General features: G+C 48.7%; 1 protein-coding gene and 1 long non-coding RNA gene across 2 annotated transcripts; one reads left to right on the top strand and one right to left on the bottom strand.

Annotated features, from left to right (window-relative positions):
• Positions 1-2346: 2346 nt before the first annotated feature.
• On the top strand, positions 2347-9220 carry LOC116275691. Its single transcript, XR_004184794.1, has 4 exons — positions 2347-2850; positions 2961-3025; positions 6786-6937; positions 7594-9220. It is a non-coding gene; the product is annotated as an uncharacterized LOC116275691 (long non-coding RNA).
• LOC101002601 (putative alpha-1-antitrypsin-related protein) lies at positions 6487-12109 on the bottom strand. Its single transcript, XM_009212184.4, has 4 exons — positions 10914-12109; positions 9220-9490; positions 7684-7831; positions 6487-6842 (listed from the first exon to the last, which is right to left on the bottom strand). The coding sequence occupies exons 1-4, from the start codon at positions 11668-11670 to the stop codon at positions 6651-6653; spliced, it is 1368 nt and encodes a 455-aa protein (XP_009210448.2). The 5' UTR covers positions 11671-12109; the 3' UTR covers positions 6487-6650.
• Positions 12110-16260: the final 4151 nt, after the last annotated feature.

Genomic DNA, 16260 nt, shown 5'->3' with positions numbered 1-16260 from the left:
GTTAAAAATCTGATAAAAGTTCACCATAGCCAGAAATTCAGAAGGAAATTTGGTAATTTAGTGGTATACAACATGATAACTAGAATTATGACTAATAACATATTTGATTTCTAAGAGTTCTATACAATTTTAAAACATTCATATCAATATTATACTCATAAATGTAACTGAAAGAAGATCTAGCATTATTTATCATTTGAAAATGCTTCCCATACAAGTTACCAAATAAAGCTAATCATTTAGTATCTCTACAAGATGAGAGATATACCCACTGAAGCCCTCCAGGGGTTCAACTGGAAAATTTCAAAGATAATTTTAGGTCAGAAAAATTTAATTTAGAACTTAATCCTTAGGAAGCCTGTCAAAGATGTCAAAGGTTCAAAGCAATCAAAACAGAATCACAGTTTACCATGGAAATAATAGTCACTCATTTAACTAGAGTGATCATCAAAGACATCAAAAGCAATAAAGAAAGTTACATGGATGTGAAAAAAAAAAGCCCTTCATCCTTTCAAAGCTCAGTTTCCCTAAGTAACTCAAAAACAAACAAACAAACAAACAAACAAACCAAAAACTAATAAAGACAACATGAAGGACTGGAAATGACAAAAGTATTTTTTCCTAGGCCAATTGCCAGTAGGTAAAAATAAACCTCTTGCAGTGTGATTGCTTCCCCTTACAAGAAGCTCATGTAGATAAACTGGAAGTCAAGCTTTATGAAAGGGTACTTGAATTTAGTCAGAAGAAGAATGTGTTCAAGGTTATGAGTATACACCATATCATAGAATAAGTAAACAAAAAAATCAGTACCTCAAGCAGGGGAATACATGGCTCTTAGAAAAAGTGAAAGCATATGAACTTGCCTGGTTACAGGAAACAATTCAGACACATCAAGAAAACCCAAGAATTCAGAATTGAATTATACTGGAGAGAAACATTTCTTTTCTAGACCTTCAAGACAAATATTTTCATGTCAGGCCACAACAGCAGGGTTCGAACCAGGGAAAATGATTATAGGAGAGAAGAGGAAGAGTGGAGAAAGAGGAAGAGTAGAAGTCAATGATGTATGGCAAATCCCAGACTTTAAGGTACAGCAAAAGTTGAACTGAGATACGAATCTGAGAAGCTTCAAGAGGAAAACTTTACCTTGAGAAAGGAAATTACCATTGTAAATGAAGATGACAACATTTCTCACCTGAAACCAGGAAATAAAATGAAGACTAAAAAAGAAAAAGTCTTCAGTTTAGAAGATTGCTGAAAATGTTCAGAATTCAAAATCAAAACCTCTTGCAAATTTTACTAAGATCAGATTGATCAGATCAATACTTCAAGATGATTTTGTTGCTCTAACATAGGTGACCAAAATCTTAGTTTTATATCTATCTATGTATCTCTATCTATCTATCTATCTATCTATCTATCTATCTATCTATCTTTCTATCTATCCATTTTATCAAAGCTCAATCTTTAGAAAGACTTATAATTTCTTTTTAATGGTAGCCAACTTGATTGCATACAAAATTCCTTTCATAAATTCATCCTTTAAAAACCTTTCGCGACCGGCACAGACCTTTGATGACACACTTAATAGTTTAGTTTTATCCTATACTTCCTCTTTTTTTAAAAAATAGTCATTTTACTTTAGGACAAAAATTGATTTTTTTTTTTACTATTTTGAAAAGTTATTCTCTTCTCTTTTTAAAACTTTCTTACCAATAATGCATCTTTATACTTATAACTTTCTTCACATCTCTCTTCTACTTACCGGTTTCTTTCAACCCTGTTAATATTTCCTTTCCAAATCCATATTTAAAACAATCCTTAAATAACCTTTTTTCTCAATAAAGAGCATAGTTTTACGCCTGTCATAATTTTTCTCATCAAATACACATTTTACTTTTTTGTACATTTTGTATACAAAATTATATACGTTAATTAAAAATTTAACTCTTAGTAACTTTATTTCTAATGAAAACCTAGAAAGCAAGAAATTTGGAACTGTCTGTTACATATCAATATTTCGTAGATGAGAACCATTTTGTAATTTTAGAAATCTGTTTTCCCTTAACATGATTTTTTACATATATTAATAGACCCAAATATATTTAATCTTTCTATAGAACTTAAGAAGCTAAGAACAAGCTTATATTTGTGTTCAGAAATTTATGTTTCAGTATTTTATCTTATTTGAAAATAACCCAGACATTTCATAAATATCTATTACTTGATTTAACATAACTTTAAGATTTAAAATCACCAACAAGATTTTTGAAACTATGAAGTTTGTTTATAAGTGTTTATGTCATTTAAATTTACCTTATTTATTTTTTAATAATTATACCTAGATTCCTTATGAAAACTGATATATTAAACAAAGCCAGTTATTATTTCAAGCTATTTCTTTGTTAACCATTTTTATGGCCTATGAATATCAGGCATTCGTCTTCCAAGTTAGTACCTTGCAGATTAATTACCTGGGTATCTTGCCCAAAAACTGAGGATCCGTAACACCTTTGTTATGGATCCTCATAGCCAAGGATAGTTATCTCAAAACATTTATGTAATCCTCCATATTTTTCCTTTAAAAATCCTTGTCTTCCTTTACCTTTCTGAATATGCACATAGCTTATGATTGTATTCCCATTGCAATGCCCATTCCTGAATACACACCACTTGCTTTTAGAGACTCTCTGTCTTTGTGTGTTATATAGGTTGGCATAACTGGAGTCAGAAGTGGGACCTGAAGCAAGATCACCTTCAGTGGGCCTCTGCGATTCCTGAGACTGGTGTTCAGTACTCACTTGAGCCCTCTGAACTCTGGTCTAAGGACTCACCAGGAGTCACAGACTGGTGAGTCTTCTCTCAGGCAAAGCCTCCATTTTTGTAGAAGCTCTTTGACTTTACTTGAGATCTGATTCCAGTAAGGCCATCTTAAATAAAGAACCTCATATTCCTCCCAGGATGATAAGAGACTTTTTGGCATTTCTGACAAGCCTTTTCTGGTACAAAGACATTCATCTCTATGGTGAGTATACTCTTCTGGTTTCTATAGAACTTACATTCTGTGAGGCATGTCTTTTCGTGAATTCACTTTTGGTGAATTCTGCTTGCCTGATTTAAGGTTTTGTTTCATCTGCACACCTGGCTTAAAATTTGTGGGCAATCTGATTTTGGTCGCATTTTGGTTTGATTATGCACATATATAAATAATTTAGATCTTTTACTTTTTTCCCCCCTCGCTTGTTTCTGAACATCTTCCAAGAGCAAAAATTAACATTCTAAATGGTAAGCATGAGACAGCAAATTAAAAGTCATTCAGGCAGTCGCCACCATCTAAAACAAACTCCTGACATTACCTGGCAGGATTTACAGGACTTTCTTTGCTCTTGAGAGAGTAAAAGTAAATCAAATCTAATTCAGTTTGCATTTTATAAGGGTAAATATTATCAGTACTTGCTTTATGATTTTTGGGTTTTCTGCCTTCTTTAGAAAGGCCTTATCCACTTAAAAAATCAAGAAAATAAATCACCTCATACTTTCTTCCGGAACATTGAGATTTCTGTTTTAATATTTGATATACCCAGAGGTCTCAACACCGTTATTTACCCTGGACTTTATCCCTTAACCCCTGAGCTCATTGTGGTCCACAAGAATACAGATCCCAAAGCTTTCTCCTCATTGTGTGGCCTCCCCAATTTACCCTTTTGTTACTCATGTCCTCTTTATTTATCTCTCCTAAAAAACTCTAAACACTCAATTAAGTGTTCTGACCCGCCTCCGGAAAGGTCTCTCTTTTGTCATTGCTGGCTCTATCTCTTAAATTTCCTCCTAGGAAATAACTACCTTTTATATCAGATGAGCTGTAGAGTTAGAGATACACGCCAGGGAAACAGTGAGGGCCCCAGTAGGTAAAGGATGGGGCCATGAACCCAGATAAGAGAGAGGGAGAAGGTGATGGAAAAGATCACCAGGTCATCTGAGGAGTTAATGAATACATATCTCCTTTTCAGGCCAGGAGTTCTAAACAAGAGATCAAAGGTAGAGTCCCCTTGGGACGGAAGGGTGGGGCCCAGAGAGCCGTGGGGAGAAGACAGAGTGTCCTCTGGAATCTGGGTAACAAGCTCTGAGGGGCCAGAGCTAAAAGGACACGCTTTCCTCCTCTGAGACCCTTAGGGTGGGGGGCATGGAGTCCACCGAGGTCTTGGACTCTGGGGTTTCTCAGGCTGGAGTTTCGAAGGAGTTGCATAAGAAAGAAGAAGCCTGAGGCAGTGGGGCCTGTTGCAGAGCTGGGCGGCATCCCCAAGGCTGAGTCCTTCCTGGCTCTGCAGGTGGAGACACAGGTGAACACCAGGACTCCACAGGGGAGTCCCAGCCCGGGGAGGGCAGGAGAAGGGGAAAATCACACCCGACTGAGCCCCGCCCCCCAGCTCTTACCCTCTGTAGGGGCCCACCCTGTGCTGGGCACTTTGTGAGAGATGCAATTCCATCCCCCAACTCACTCTGCCCCTCAGGATCACCAAGGTTCAGACGCCTGGGTTCAGATCCTGGCTCTGGCCAAGAGGAGTTAAAACTCTGTGTGCCTCAGTTTCCTTCTATATTAAGTGCAGACAATAATCCAGGCAGGGAGGCTCACGGTGCTCTCTCCAGTGTCAGCTCCAGAGGAGGCTGAGGGAGAACTCCTCACCCAGCGCAGCCTGTGGGTTCTGCAGAGAGGCTCGCTGCGCTGCCTTGCACACAGGCCACCCCCACGCACTCTCAGGGCTTCTCGTGCTCATGGGCCAGTCTCGGGGTGTGTGGGGATGCTCAGTGCCTGTGTCCAGGAACCCCCATTCCTGGAAATCAGCCTGGGGCTCCTCCAGCTTCTGTCAAGGTGTTTGTCTCCAGTGAGTCCGATCTCACCCGAGGGTCTCGCTGTTCTTCCCTGGATGGGCTCAGTCCAGCAGAACCAGCCTGTGCTGTGCAGCCATGTGGGAGTGTGGGTGGAAGGAAGCCCCATGGCCATCCAAGATCCGGGTTCCTCTCTCCTTGACACGCCCTCTGAGAAGTGAGGAGAGGAGTCAAGGAATTCGTACACGCTAGGGGCCTGGAACCGTGCCTGACCCTTGGAAGATGCCCAGTAATTGCCAGCTGCCTGAAGTCACCAGGCTTGTGTCTACCAAGACCCTGGCCTGGGAATCTCTCACCAGGAGCTGGAATTTATGTTGCTTGGGCTTCCTAGTCCATTTGTGTGGGCACTTAGGGTGGTGACACCAGCTGCCAAGCGCCACCCAAGGGCTCCTGGGTGTGACTGGGAAGGACTGGTTCTCTCCACCCCAGTGAGGGGTCCTTATTTCAGGATAAAGAGAGTTAGACCCCCTCATTCTCACTACATCTGCTTCTGTTTCATGTAACACACACAGTCACAGACGCACACCGACTCAGAGACACACAATCACAGAAACACACACACACACAGACGCACTCACAGCCGCAGACACATCTTCAGTCTAGGTAGAAACACCTAGACACACAGACACATCTAGACTCAGACACACACTCACACAAACAGAGAAACATCGCACACACAGCCTCACCCACAACCACCTACAAGCACACAGGAACACCTAGGGACCCTAACACACATAGACTCAGACACACAGACTTAGATTCATATTGACTCAGGGACACACGAACACACAAACGCACAGACACACACATACATATCCACAGCCATATGCAGACACACACAAAGACAGAAATACCTAGACACACAGACACAAACACACACACTCACAGACACTGACACACAGACACACATGGTCACACATACAGAGACACACGCACACAGACATACGCACACAGACACACACACACACACACACAGACATACCCACGCAACCACACACATACACACAGATGCACACACAGAGAGACGCACAGCCACACACAGAGACACACACATACACAGACACACAGACACACACAGAGACCCACACATAGACACAAACAGATATACCCACACAGAGACACACACACACAGAGACACACCCACGCAGCCACACACACACACAGACTCACACAAACACACACACGGTGGAGCCCCTCTCACTCTGGGCCACACGGACGCCACCAAAGGCTGCACATCTGGCTTCCCCGACCCCTGGGTTAGGGCCTGGCGGGGAGGGAAGGTGTGGCAGTGGCCCCACCGACGCCTCTGACAGCCTGCTTTGCACTCACAGGGTGGGGGCGTTCTCTCCTCATGCTGCCTATGAGAACAGGAGGCTCAGCAATGTGGCTTCTCTGGGTCCCACAGTGCCACAGCGTTCTCCTAGCACTGATGCCCAGGCCCGGCTCTCTCCGGGTGACCCACACTAGGCGGCCACTCCTGGTAGCCCCTTGCTCTTCCATAAGCTCCCAGGTCCAGGCCCTTAAACTGAGGATTCAGCCCCCTCCATCCTGGCCCAGCACGTGCCTGCCCAGCCAGGTCCTCCATGAACACAGTTGAGGGGGACCTGGAGTCCACACACGGCCTCAGCGCACAAAGGGAGACTCAGAAGCAACAGGGGAGGGGTTTGCAATCACACGCAGGCAGGGGGCAGGTCAGCCTTTCTTTAATGTCACCCAGGGAGGAGGCCAGGGATGGAGGGGAGGGGCTGAGGCGTGACAGGCAGTTATTTTTGGGTGGGATTCACCACTTTTCCAATGAAGAGCAGAAAGTTGGTGATGTCATCCTTGATGATGACCAGGAAGGGCCGGTTGAACATGATTGTCTGATACTTAGACCAGGCCTTCTCTTCCAAATGGAGGGCTCCGGTGGCTTCAGTCCCTTTCTCATCAACTGTCAGCACAGCCACATGCACAGCCTGGAGCGGAGAGAAGCAGAGATATGTTCCGAGGCTGAGCTTTGCCCCAGCCCAGGCCTGGAGCAACGCCCATGTGGACAGCCGTATCCTGGGAGGTGAGGCACTCACTCCAGCCTTTCTCCACTCGGGTGGCCCTGACCCTCCACGTCCTCTCCCTCCCTGTCACACAGGCCTTGCTCCCCATCAAGGCTCTGGGTGATGGGCCTGGCTCCCCGCTGTCCACCTTCCCTACAAGTGCCTCTCCCCTGCTCAGGATGCACCCACAACTCCCCGCTGCACGTCTGCCTCCAGGGCTCTCTCCTTTCTAGTACCCGGCTTTAAGCTCCTTGGGGACGTGGACTCTGACAGTGACCTTCACGGTGCCCAGACCTCGAAATAACGCAGCCATTCACGGAACTGCAGTTGCTCTTTGGTCACCTTTAGTTTTCCTAAATTAGTGTCATCTTTTGCTCAAATCACTCATTGGTTCAGGCTTGGTGATGCACCAAAAACTCCAAATCTCACAGATGAGAGGGGCCAGAAAGGCTTTCAAAATGACTGAGCCTAAGCTTTTTTGTATCAATACGGATAAATTAAGGCCCAGAACTAGAAGGTCCTGGGCAAAGGATCAGTGACACAATAGCAGGCGAGGCCCTGAAAGTGGCAGCTGCACAGGAGGCACCTCCCCAGCTCTGCCGTCTGGCCATGGCCCATCTCGGTGAATCTCGGGCATCCTCAGGGCTCAGCCTGGGTCTTCATTTGTGTCTCTTAGCCCCTTCCTCAGCCTCAGGATGGAACTGTGACTGCCACACAATCTGCCAGCCGACACCAGGGGACGACACGGTCTTCTGGGTGACGTCACCTTGGAGAGCTTCAGGGGTGCCTCCTGACTGACTCCAGAGAGGTCGGCCTCGTTGCTGAAGATCTTGATGATGCCCAGATTCCTGAGGACTCTCTTGAGTTCGTAGGTTCCAGAAACGGACAGTTTGGGAAAATGTAGACTGACAGACCTGCCATGCAGGAAAGAGAATCAAGGCATGGAGCAGCATTTCTCCTGTTCTTCTGGAACCCACCACAGTACCAGCGCTTTCTTTCCTGACTGTTTCTACCACTTAGTGCCGTGTCCTCACCCATATCAAGATCAGAAGTCAGAGGGAGAGGATCAGAGAAAATAACTATTGGGTACTATGCGTAGTACCTGGGTGACGAAATACTCTACACAACAAACCCCCAGGGTTTACCTATATAACAAACCTGCACATGGACCCCCGAACCTAAAAGAAAAATTAAAAAAAAATAAAATAAAGCAATCGGAAGTTGACCTTGGTTTGTTTTTCTTTGAGCTCCTCTATACCCAGAATCAAAGAATGTTAATACCAAACTAATCATCTTGTTAAGGCAGTTTGAAATGCCACCTCCGTTGAGAAGCCCTCCAGGCAGATTCTAGGTGTCCTGGAAGCGTGTCTCATCCTGTAGTGTTGGGTCACCTGGCCCCCAGCCTGGAACATCCCCAGGGCCTCACACCCAGGGGAACATGGGGCTGGCAGCAGTACCCAGTGACATCCATTCAAAGTATGATAGAAGACTGACCACACCAGGCTGAGTGCTCCCCTCTTGTTTTCCATGGGGAGACAGAGCCGCCCCGGGCAGGGTCTGGTGTGACCGGGTAGCCTGGCTCTGGGCTCTGATCAGTTACCCTCTCAGCCTCCTTGTTCTTTCTCAACCCCTGGAGCAGGGACCTCAGGAGGCGTTTGCATGGGACAGAGAAATTCCAGCCTCCGTACTTGCTACGAACCTGAGACCTTTCGTATTTTCATCTTGGTTTTACAGCGTAAAAATAAAAATAAACCAGATCAAGAGGACATGGGCATAATTACGAATGCACAGATACACTAATGTGTGGCTTATGCTCAAGTATCGTTTACTACAGGGCACCCAATCTAACAGCACCGATAAAGTGACAGAGAAACTCAAGCCTTCTGCTAACATGCCCTGGCTGTTCCAATTCCGACCCTTGCTTTTCTGGGTCTAGCCACACGGGCTCTTCCCCCATCCCCACAGGGACAGTCTACCCTTGAACTCCACACTCCCCTGCTGCCTTTGCCAGGAAGCCCATCTGTTCCTTCTTGGTTCTGCCAGAATGTGTAGTGGTGCTGCTGTCCCTGCCCTGGGCACTGGATATTGGGAAGGGAGAGTGTCCACGCTGGAGTGACAAGACCTTTACCTCCTCATGGACCATGGATGGCGCTACCTGAACTCAGTGGTGGCCTCTGTCGGCTGCAGTAGCTGTGACCCAGGGATGTGGGGTCCACCCTCCCCAGCCCTCTGGCCAGTCCTGATGGGCCTCACTCCTGACATGGCTCAAAGGTCTGAGTTCAGCCCCTGCACTGGAAATCACCTTATGTCAAAGGCTCTCTGGATATTTTCAAGGTGGCTGTAGGTCAGTCTCTCTTCCAAGTGCCACATCTTCTTTGGGTCGGGCAGGATGAAGAAGGCAGTGGCGTTCCCCACATAGTGCTGTGCCAGCACCCAGCTGGATAACTCCTTGTCCCGGTGGATCTCAAATCTGCCCAGGTGGTTTATCATAGGCACTTTGATGATGGTCTTATCATCCACATGGAAGCCCTCTATCGTAATGCGCTCAGCCTTGAATTTATCTTTCCATTTGCCTGGGAAGAAAAAGGAAGGTGGGCATCACCCAGGTATGCGATAAAAGGGTGGAAGTGTGTGAATGAAAGGAACCCTGAGCCCCTTTGACGAGACACTTCCCTCTGCTTCACCTTCATCCTCTGTAAAATGGGATTCAAATGAAACTATCCGGCTGCTGGAGAGCTTTTGTGAGAATCACCTGAAGATAAAGAAGAATCCAGAGTTTCTAAGCAGCATTTATATTTGACTCTGTTTATCCTATAGTGGCTTGGGAATGGTTAATGAAAGTTAATGAGGAAAACCAGAACTCCTTATGCCTTGCCACCTCTGCCTGGAGGCTTCCTGTCTCATGCAGAGGGCTGGCTCCCTCGAGATACAAGGACACATTCTGCTTACTACTCCTGAGGCCTTTCCCTAGAGCGGCAGGGGAAACGCAGGTGCCTAGGCAGCCTCCCCTCTGCCAAACCAAGAATGCTTCACCATCGAGGCATGCCCAGTGGGCAGGCACCTCAGGGACCCCTGATCCCAGCTTTCTCATTGGACAGAAGGAGGAGACTGGGGCTGGAGAGGGATGGGGGCCTGCCCTAAGGCCCCAGCGGAGCCAGGACCTCAGTTGTGCTGACTGCAGCCTGGCTGCTCTCTACTGCCCTCCTCTGCCTCAAGAGCAAGGGAGCCTCAGAGTGGAGGAAGCAGCCCCTGGCCCTGCCTCCCACCTCCCCTCCCCTGTGCTGTTTTCCTGGAACAGTGGGAGCTGGCTTAGAATGCCCTGGGGCCCCCAGGACCCGGACATTTTAACCCTTCAGGGGTAGGAAGGCAGCCTGAGATACAGAAGAGTCTATCACCCGCTGTATGCCACACATTGTCCCCACGGTCTTTGTCACTTGTTTAATCCTTAAAACAACCTGACAACAAGGATGCTATTTTGTCCATGCTAAGATGGGAAATTAGCACCTCAGAGAGGTAGAATGCATTGTCCTTTATCAAAAGCTAGTAAGTGGTAGAGGCAGGGTTTGAACCCCAATATTTTAGACCACAAAGCTGACGCTGCTTCTGGGACACTAGAGCCGTCTAAAGTGTTTCCATGGAACTATCCCTTTATGCATGTGCCACAAAACATTTTTCTGGCTTTAGCATGTGGGAAGCATTTCATATTCTGTTCCCTACCTGTTAGGGATTTCCAATGAGTATTAGGACAATAAAGGCTCTGACAAGGTCTGTAGGGAAGATGATGGTTTGGCTGTCTTGAACTCATCATTCTTCAATCTTATTTGATCATGGAAAGTATTTTACTGTTTGTGTTTGGAAAATTGCAGAATCCATGTTAAATGCCCTGCCCTGCCATATCTCATAGTACGTTGTCTAGGAAAGCTTAAGAACTAGTAGTTTGAGAATATGTTTGGATTATTTCAGTGGAACGGGCTTGGGCAGGTGGTGCCACCTTACCGTGAAAGGAAAGGTAATCCACCAGGGCAAGACTTGTGTTTTTTTTCAGATGTTTGACCAAATCCACTATTTTTCTTCCAGTTCTCTTCTCCACATAGTTGTTGATCTGCTCCTTGGCCTCCTCGGTGTCCCTGAAGTTGATGGAGGAGGCTTCTGAGTGGTACAGTTTCTTGATACCCTCCAAAAACGTGTCCACTAGCTTCACACTCTTGTTGACAAACAGGCTACTGCCGGTGGTCAGCTGGAGCCGGGTGTCTGGCCTGGCTTGGAGAACTTGCTGAAAGCATTCGTGGATCTTGGCCTCAGGCGTCTCCGTGAGATTGAAATTCAGGCCTTCCAGGATCTCCGTGCGAGTGTCAGCCTTAGTCCCCAGGGAGAGCATTACAAAGGCCATAGCCACGCTCGTTGGGGCGACTAAGATATTGCTGGTTTGTGATAGATCAGCCAGCTCTTTGTACAAATCAAAGGCGAGGTCGATGATATTATAGGAGATCTTCCGGCAAGCAGGGTCCTCCCAGTCCCCTTGATCATGGTGGGATGTATTCGTCTTCTGGGCAGCATCTTCCTGGGGATCCTCAGCCGGGGAGCTGGGGACCAGGTAGCACAGGCCTGCCAGCAGGAGGACACCCCATGAGACAGAGAATGGCATTGTCCTGCAAGACAGAGACAGAAGGCCAGGCCCCAAGTCAGGGCACAGGATGACTCCCAGTGACCAGGGACTGACATCGTGTGAATGCAACCATGAATTATTAAACATCCACCATGCGCCCAGCCCGTTGCAAGCACTTTCCTACATCATCATCATTGAAAGAATCAGAAAGATAGCAAGCATGTAGAAGGTGCTTAGCATATGCCAAGAACTGTTCTAAGCACACACGTGTGTTAACTCATTGCTTTCTTGTAACAATCTTGTGAGGTGGTAATGCTACTATCCTCCTTTTACAGATGAGGAAACCAAAGCCCAGAGAGGTTAGGCTCATGCCCAAGGTCAGCAAACAGGAAAAGCCAGCATCCCTCAGCTTGGCCAGCTGGGTCTTGAGTCCTTGCTCTCTGCAGCTCCACTTAACTCTGTAATGACCTTGAGGTGCAAGTGCCACAGCCCCATTTTGTTTTATTTCATATTATTTCATTTTTTTGGAGGCAGAGTCTAGCTCTATCACCCAGGCTGGAGTGCAGTGGCATGACCTCGGCTCACTGAAACCTCCGCCTCCCGAGTTCAAGCGTTTCTCCTGCCTCGGTCTCCCAAGTAGCGGGGATTATAGGTGTGCACACCATGCCAGGCTAATTTTTTGTATTTTAATGGAGACAGGGTTTCGTCATGTTGCCCAGGCTGGTCTCAAACTCCTGACCTCAAGTGATCCTCCCTACTTGGCCTCCCAAAATGCTGGGATTAGAGGCATGAGCCACGGCGTCCAGCCCCCATTTTAGAAAAGAGGAAACGGGGGCACAGGAAGCATAAGGAACTTGCCCAGGGTTACTAAGGAAGTGGGTTAAGTCAGGATCAGCAATGACTTCCACACACCACAACAGTCCTTGGAGATCTCCATTAACCTCCCTTATTTAATGGACAAAGAAGCTCTGTCCCCAGAGGGACAGGATACTGTGCTGTGACACACAGCCAGAGCTCGGAGGCGCTGTGTAAATCCAGCCTGCCTGATTTCTGTCTAGGCTCTCCCCAGATTCCACACACTTCATGCCTCTCCCTCACCTCCCAACTGCGATAGCCTTCACCTTACAGGACCCTGGAGCCTGGTTTGATAATTGTCTGCGCCCTGTGGCATTCCTGGCCTGGGGAATGCTGCCGATTAAAGCACAGGACAGCCCTGTTTCTAGAGGCAGTCACAGACTTTGCCTTTCGTCTAAAGGTATGTCTTGTAATTTCTATTTTCATAGGATGGGAAAGGTGAACTCAGAGGGGTTCAGTAACTTGTTCATTTTCGTAGGATGGGAAAGGTGAACTCAGAGCGGTTCAGTAACTTGTTCAAGGCCACACAGCTGGTCAGGCAGAACCGGGAGCCGACAGGCCACCAACTGCTGGCCAAGTGCTCTGCGTAGAGCTGTAATACTGCCTCCTCAGAGGCTGGGACCTTGGATACTGCTCTTGGCCAGACCCGGAGGACGTCAGGGCTCCTGATCCTGGCCATGTGGACATACTGGGCTGGGCAGTGCTATGCTGTGGGGGACTCTGCCATGCATCCTAGGATGTTTGACAACATTCTCAATAAAACCACAGTCATGTAGTGACCCTCAACTCACAGGGATGATGACAAACCATCCCCTGGCCTTGCTAATTGCCCCCTGTGGAGCTCCCCTGGGGTGGGGGCTCAGATCACCCTGGCTGTCTTGAAGGTCTCCTCTTGCCTGATTGGACAGAAGCTTCTCTCCTTTCAGACCGGACTTAAGTCAAGTGAGGCCCAGCTGAATCTGCCTGGGCCCAGGCCGTGTAGGATGTCCATTCCTCCGGGATGGGGGCCCTGTTTAGGGTCCCCAGGATTGCACTGCGCCTGCTGTCCCAGGTCTCAGGAACCTACAGCCACTCTCCTCACTGACATGATGGAGCTTTGACGTCCATAAGGTTCCTCCTGGACCCAGGGCTTAACGACAGCCCCCAGGGAGAGTCAGGGGCTGTGCCCACAGAGGAACCTGTGCCCCAGCCCCTGCAGCCTGGCCTGGACTTGCCCCACTATGGGTCGGGGGTCCCTGCCACAAACATGGGCTGAGGAACCTGCTGTCAGCTCAGGGGAGACTAAGGTATTGCTGGTTCCAGCCCTGGGCCTAACAGCAATACAGGACCCGGAGAGGTTGTTCTCTCCAGAAAAACATGAGTGTGTGGGAGAGGAAGTGGTGACAACAGGCCTGGCTTCTCATCCAGGCTCCGTCACTCACCAACGATATGACCTCGGAAAAAGAATTCCACCTCTCCATCTTCCTTTTGAAATGGGAATATTGGGAGAATGAAGTGGAATCAATGTAAATATGAAGCTGGACAACGGGAAGGGGCCTCAGACGGGGAGGAGAGGGCTGGGTTTCGAACCCGCAAAGGCTTCAGGACCTGTGAGGGCCCCAGCAGGTAGAGGAGGGGACCATGAACCAGGTAGGAGAGAGGGAAGAGGGGACTGAAACGGTCCTCAGGCCATCAGAGAAGTTAATGAATTCACCTCGCCCTTTCGGGCCAGAAGTTCTAACCAAGCGCTCAATGGCAGAGGCCCCTGGGGGCAGGAAGGTGGGGTCCAGAGAGCAGTGGGGAGAGGACACGGTGTCCTCTGGAATCTGGGTAACAAGCTCTGAAGGGCCAGAGCTAAAAGGGCACCCCTCCTCCTCTGAGACCCTTAGGGAGTGGCCGTGGGGTCCACCAGGGTCTCGGACTCTGGCTCAGGCTGGAGGTTCGAAGGAGTAGGGTAAGAAAAAGAGAGCCTGGCTGGGCGCGTTGGCTTATGCCTGTAATCTCAGCACTTTGGGAGGCCAAGGTGGGTGGATCAGCTGAGGTCAGGAGTTCAAGACCAGCCTGACCAACATGGTGAAACCCGGTCTCTATTAAATAAATAAAAAAAAAATTAGCTGGGCTTGGTGGCGCATGCCTGTAATGCCAGCTACCTGGGAGGCTGAGGCAGGAAAATCACTGGAGCCCGGGAGGTAGAGGTTATCGTGAGCCAAGATTGTGCCATTGCACTCCAGCCCGGACAACAGAGGGAAGCTCCATCTCAAAAAAAAAAAAAAAAAAAAGGAAAAGAAAAAAGGAAAAAGGAGCCTGAGGCAGAGGGGCCTGTTGGAGAGCAAGGGGGCATCTCTAAGGCTGAATCCTTTCCGCCTCTACAGTTGGAGACACAGGTGAACACCAGGACTCCACAGGGGAGTCCCAGCCTGGGGAGGGCAGGAGAAGGGGAAAATCACACCCGACTGAGTCCCCCAGCTCTTACCCTCTGTAGGTGCCCACCCTGTGCTGGGCACTTTGTAAAAGACGCAATTCCATCCCCCAACTCACTCTGCCCCTCAGGATCACCAAGGTTCAGACGCCTGGGTTCAAATCCTCGCTCTGGCCAAGAGGAGCTAAAACTCTGTGTGCCTCAGTTTCCTTCTATATTAAGTGCAGATAATAATCCAGGCAGGGAGGCTCACGGTGCTCTCTCCAGTGTCAGCTCCAGAGGAGGCTGAGGGAGAACTCCTCACCCAGCGCAGCCTGTGGGTTCTGCAGAGAGGCTCGCTGCGCTGCCTTGCACACAGGCCACCCCCATCCACTCTCAGGGCTTCTCGTGCTCATGGGCCAGTCTCGGGGTGTGTGGGGATGCTCAGTGCCTGTGTCCAGGAACCCTCTGTCCTGAAAAACAGCCTGGGGCTCCTCCAGCTTCTGTCAAGGTGTTTGTCTCCAGTGAGTCCGATCTCACCCGAGGGTCTCGCTGTTCTTCCCTGGATGGGCTCAGTCCAGCAGAACCAGCCTGTGCTGTGCAGCCATGTGGGAGTGTGGGTGGAAGGAAGCCCCATGGCCATCCAAGATCCAGGTTCCTCTCTCCTTGACACGCCCTCTGAGAAGTGAGGAGAGGAGTCAAGGAATTCGTACACGCTAGGGGCCTGGAACTGTGCCCGACCCTTGGAAGATGCCCAGTAATTGCCAGCTGCCTGAAGTCACCAGGCTTGTGTCTACCAAGACCCTGGCCTGGGAATCTCTCACCAGGAGCTGGAATCCTTGCTGCTCTGGCTCCATAGCCCATTTGTGTGGGCACTTAGGGTGGTGACACCAGCTGCCAAGCGCCACCTGAGGGATCCTGGGTGTGACTGGGAAGGACTGGTTCTCTCCACCCCAGTGAGGGGTCCTTGTTTCAGGATAAAGAGAGTTAGACCCCCTCATTCTCACTACATCTGCTTCTGTTTCATGTAACACACACAGTCACAGACGCACACCGACTCAGAGACACACAATCACAGAAACACATAGACACACCCTCAGTCTAGATAGAAACACCTAGAGACAGAGACACGTGTGCACTCAGGCACACACACTCACAGACACACACACAAACAAGGAAAGACATTACAGTTATGCACCAACACACAGAGACACACACACACAAAGGCACATTGACATATAACATCACACAGAGACACAGATACTCAGATGCGCGCTCACACACACACGGTGGAGCCCCTCTCTTCCTGGGCCATACAGACACCACAAAAGGCCACACACCTGACCTCCAGCACCTCAGGGCCCCTGACTTCCAGCACCTCAGGGCCTGGGCCTGGCAGGGAGGGAAGCTGTTGCCGTGACCCCGGCGGTCACCTGCAGACACCCTGTTCAGCAGGCCAAGGACAGTGATTCTCTGCTAACGAGAGCGGGAGGCTCAGGATGGTG

This window comes from Papio anubis, chromosome 7 (genome assembly GCF_008728515.1).
Source record: "Papio anubis isolate 15944 chromosome 7, Panubis1.0, whole genome shotgun sequence".
Taxonomy (NCBI): Eukaryota; Metazoa; Chordata; class Mammalia; order Primates; family Cercopithecidae; genus Papio; species Papio anubis.
This window is presented reverse-complemented; position numbering and strand designations above follow the sequence as displayed.

What these genes read in the sequence shown, in the direction of transcription:
- LOC101002601 (XM_009212184.4), bottom strand. Translation starts at nt 11,670, where the DNA reads ATGTTTAATAATTCATGGTTGCATTCACACGATGTCAGTCCCTGGTCA. An exon ending in CAGAGAGCCTTTGACATAAG is followed by an intron (nt 7,832 to 9,219) that starts GTGATTTCCAGT and finishes CCTGCATGGCAG; the next exon opens with GTCTGTCAGTCTACATTTTC. An exon ending in CACCCCTGAAGCTCTCCAAG is followed by an intron (nt 6,843 to 7,683) that starts GTGACGTCACCC and finishes TCTCCGCTCCAG; the next exon opens with GCTGTGCATGTGGCTGTGCT.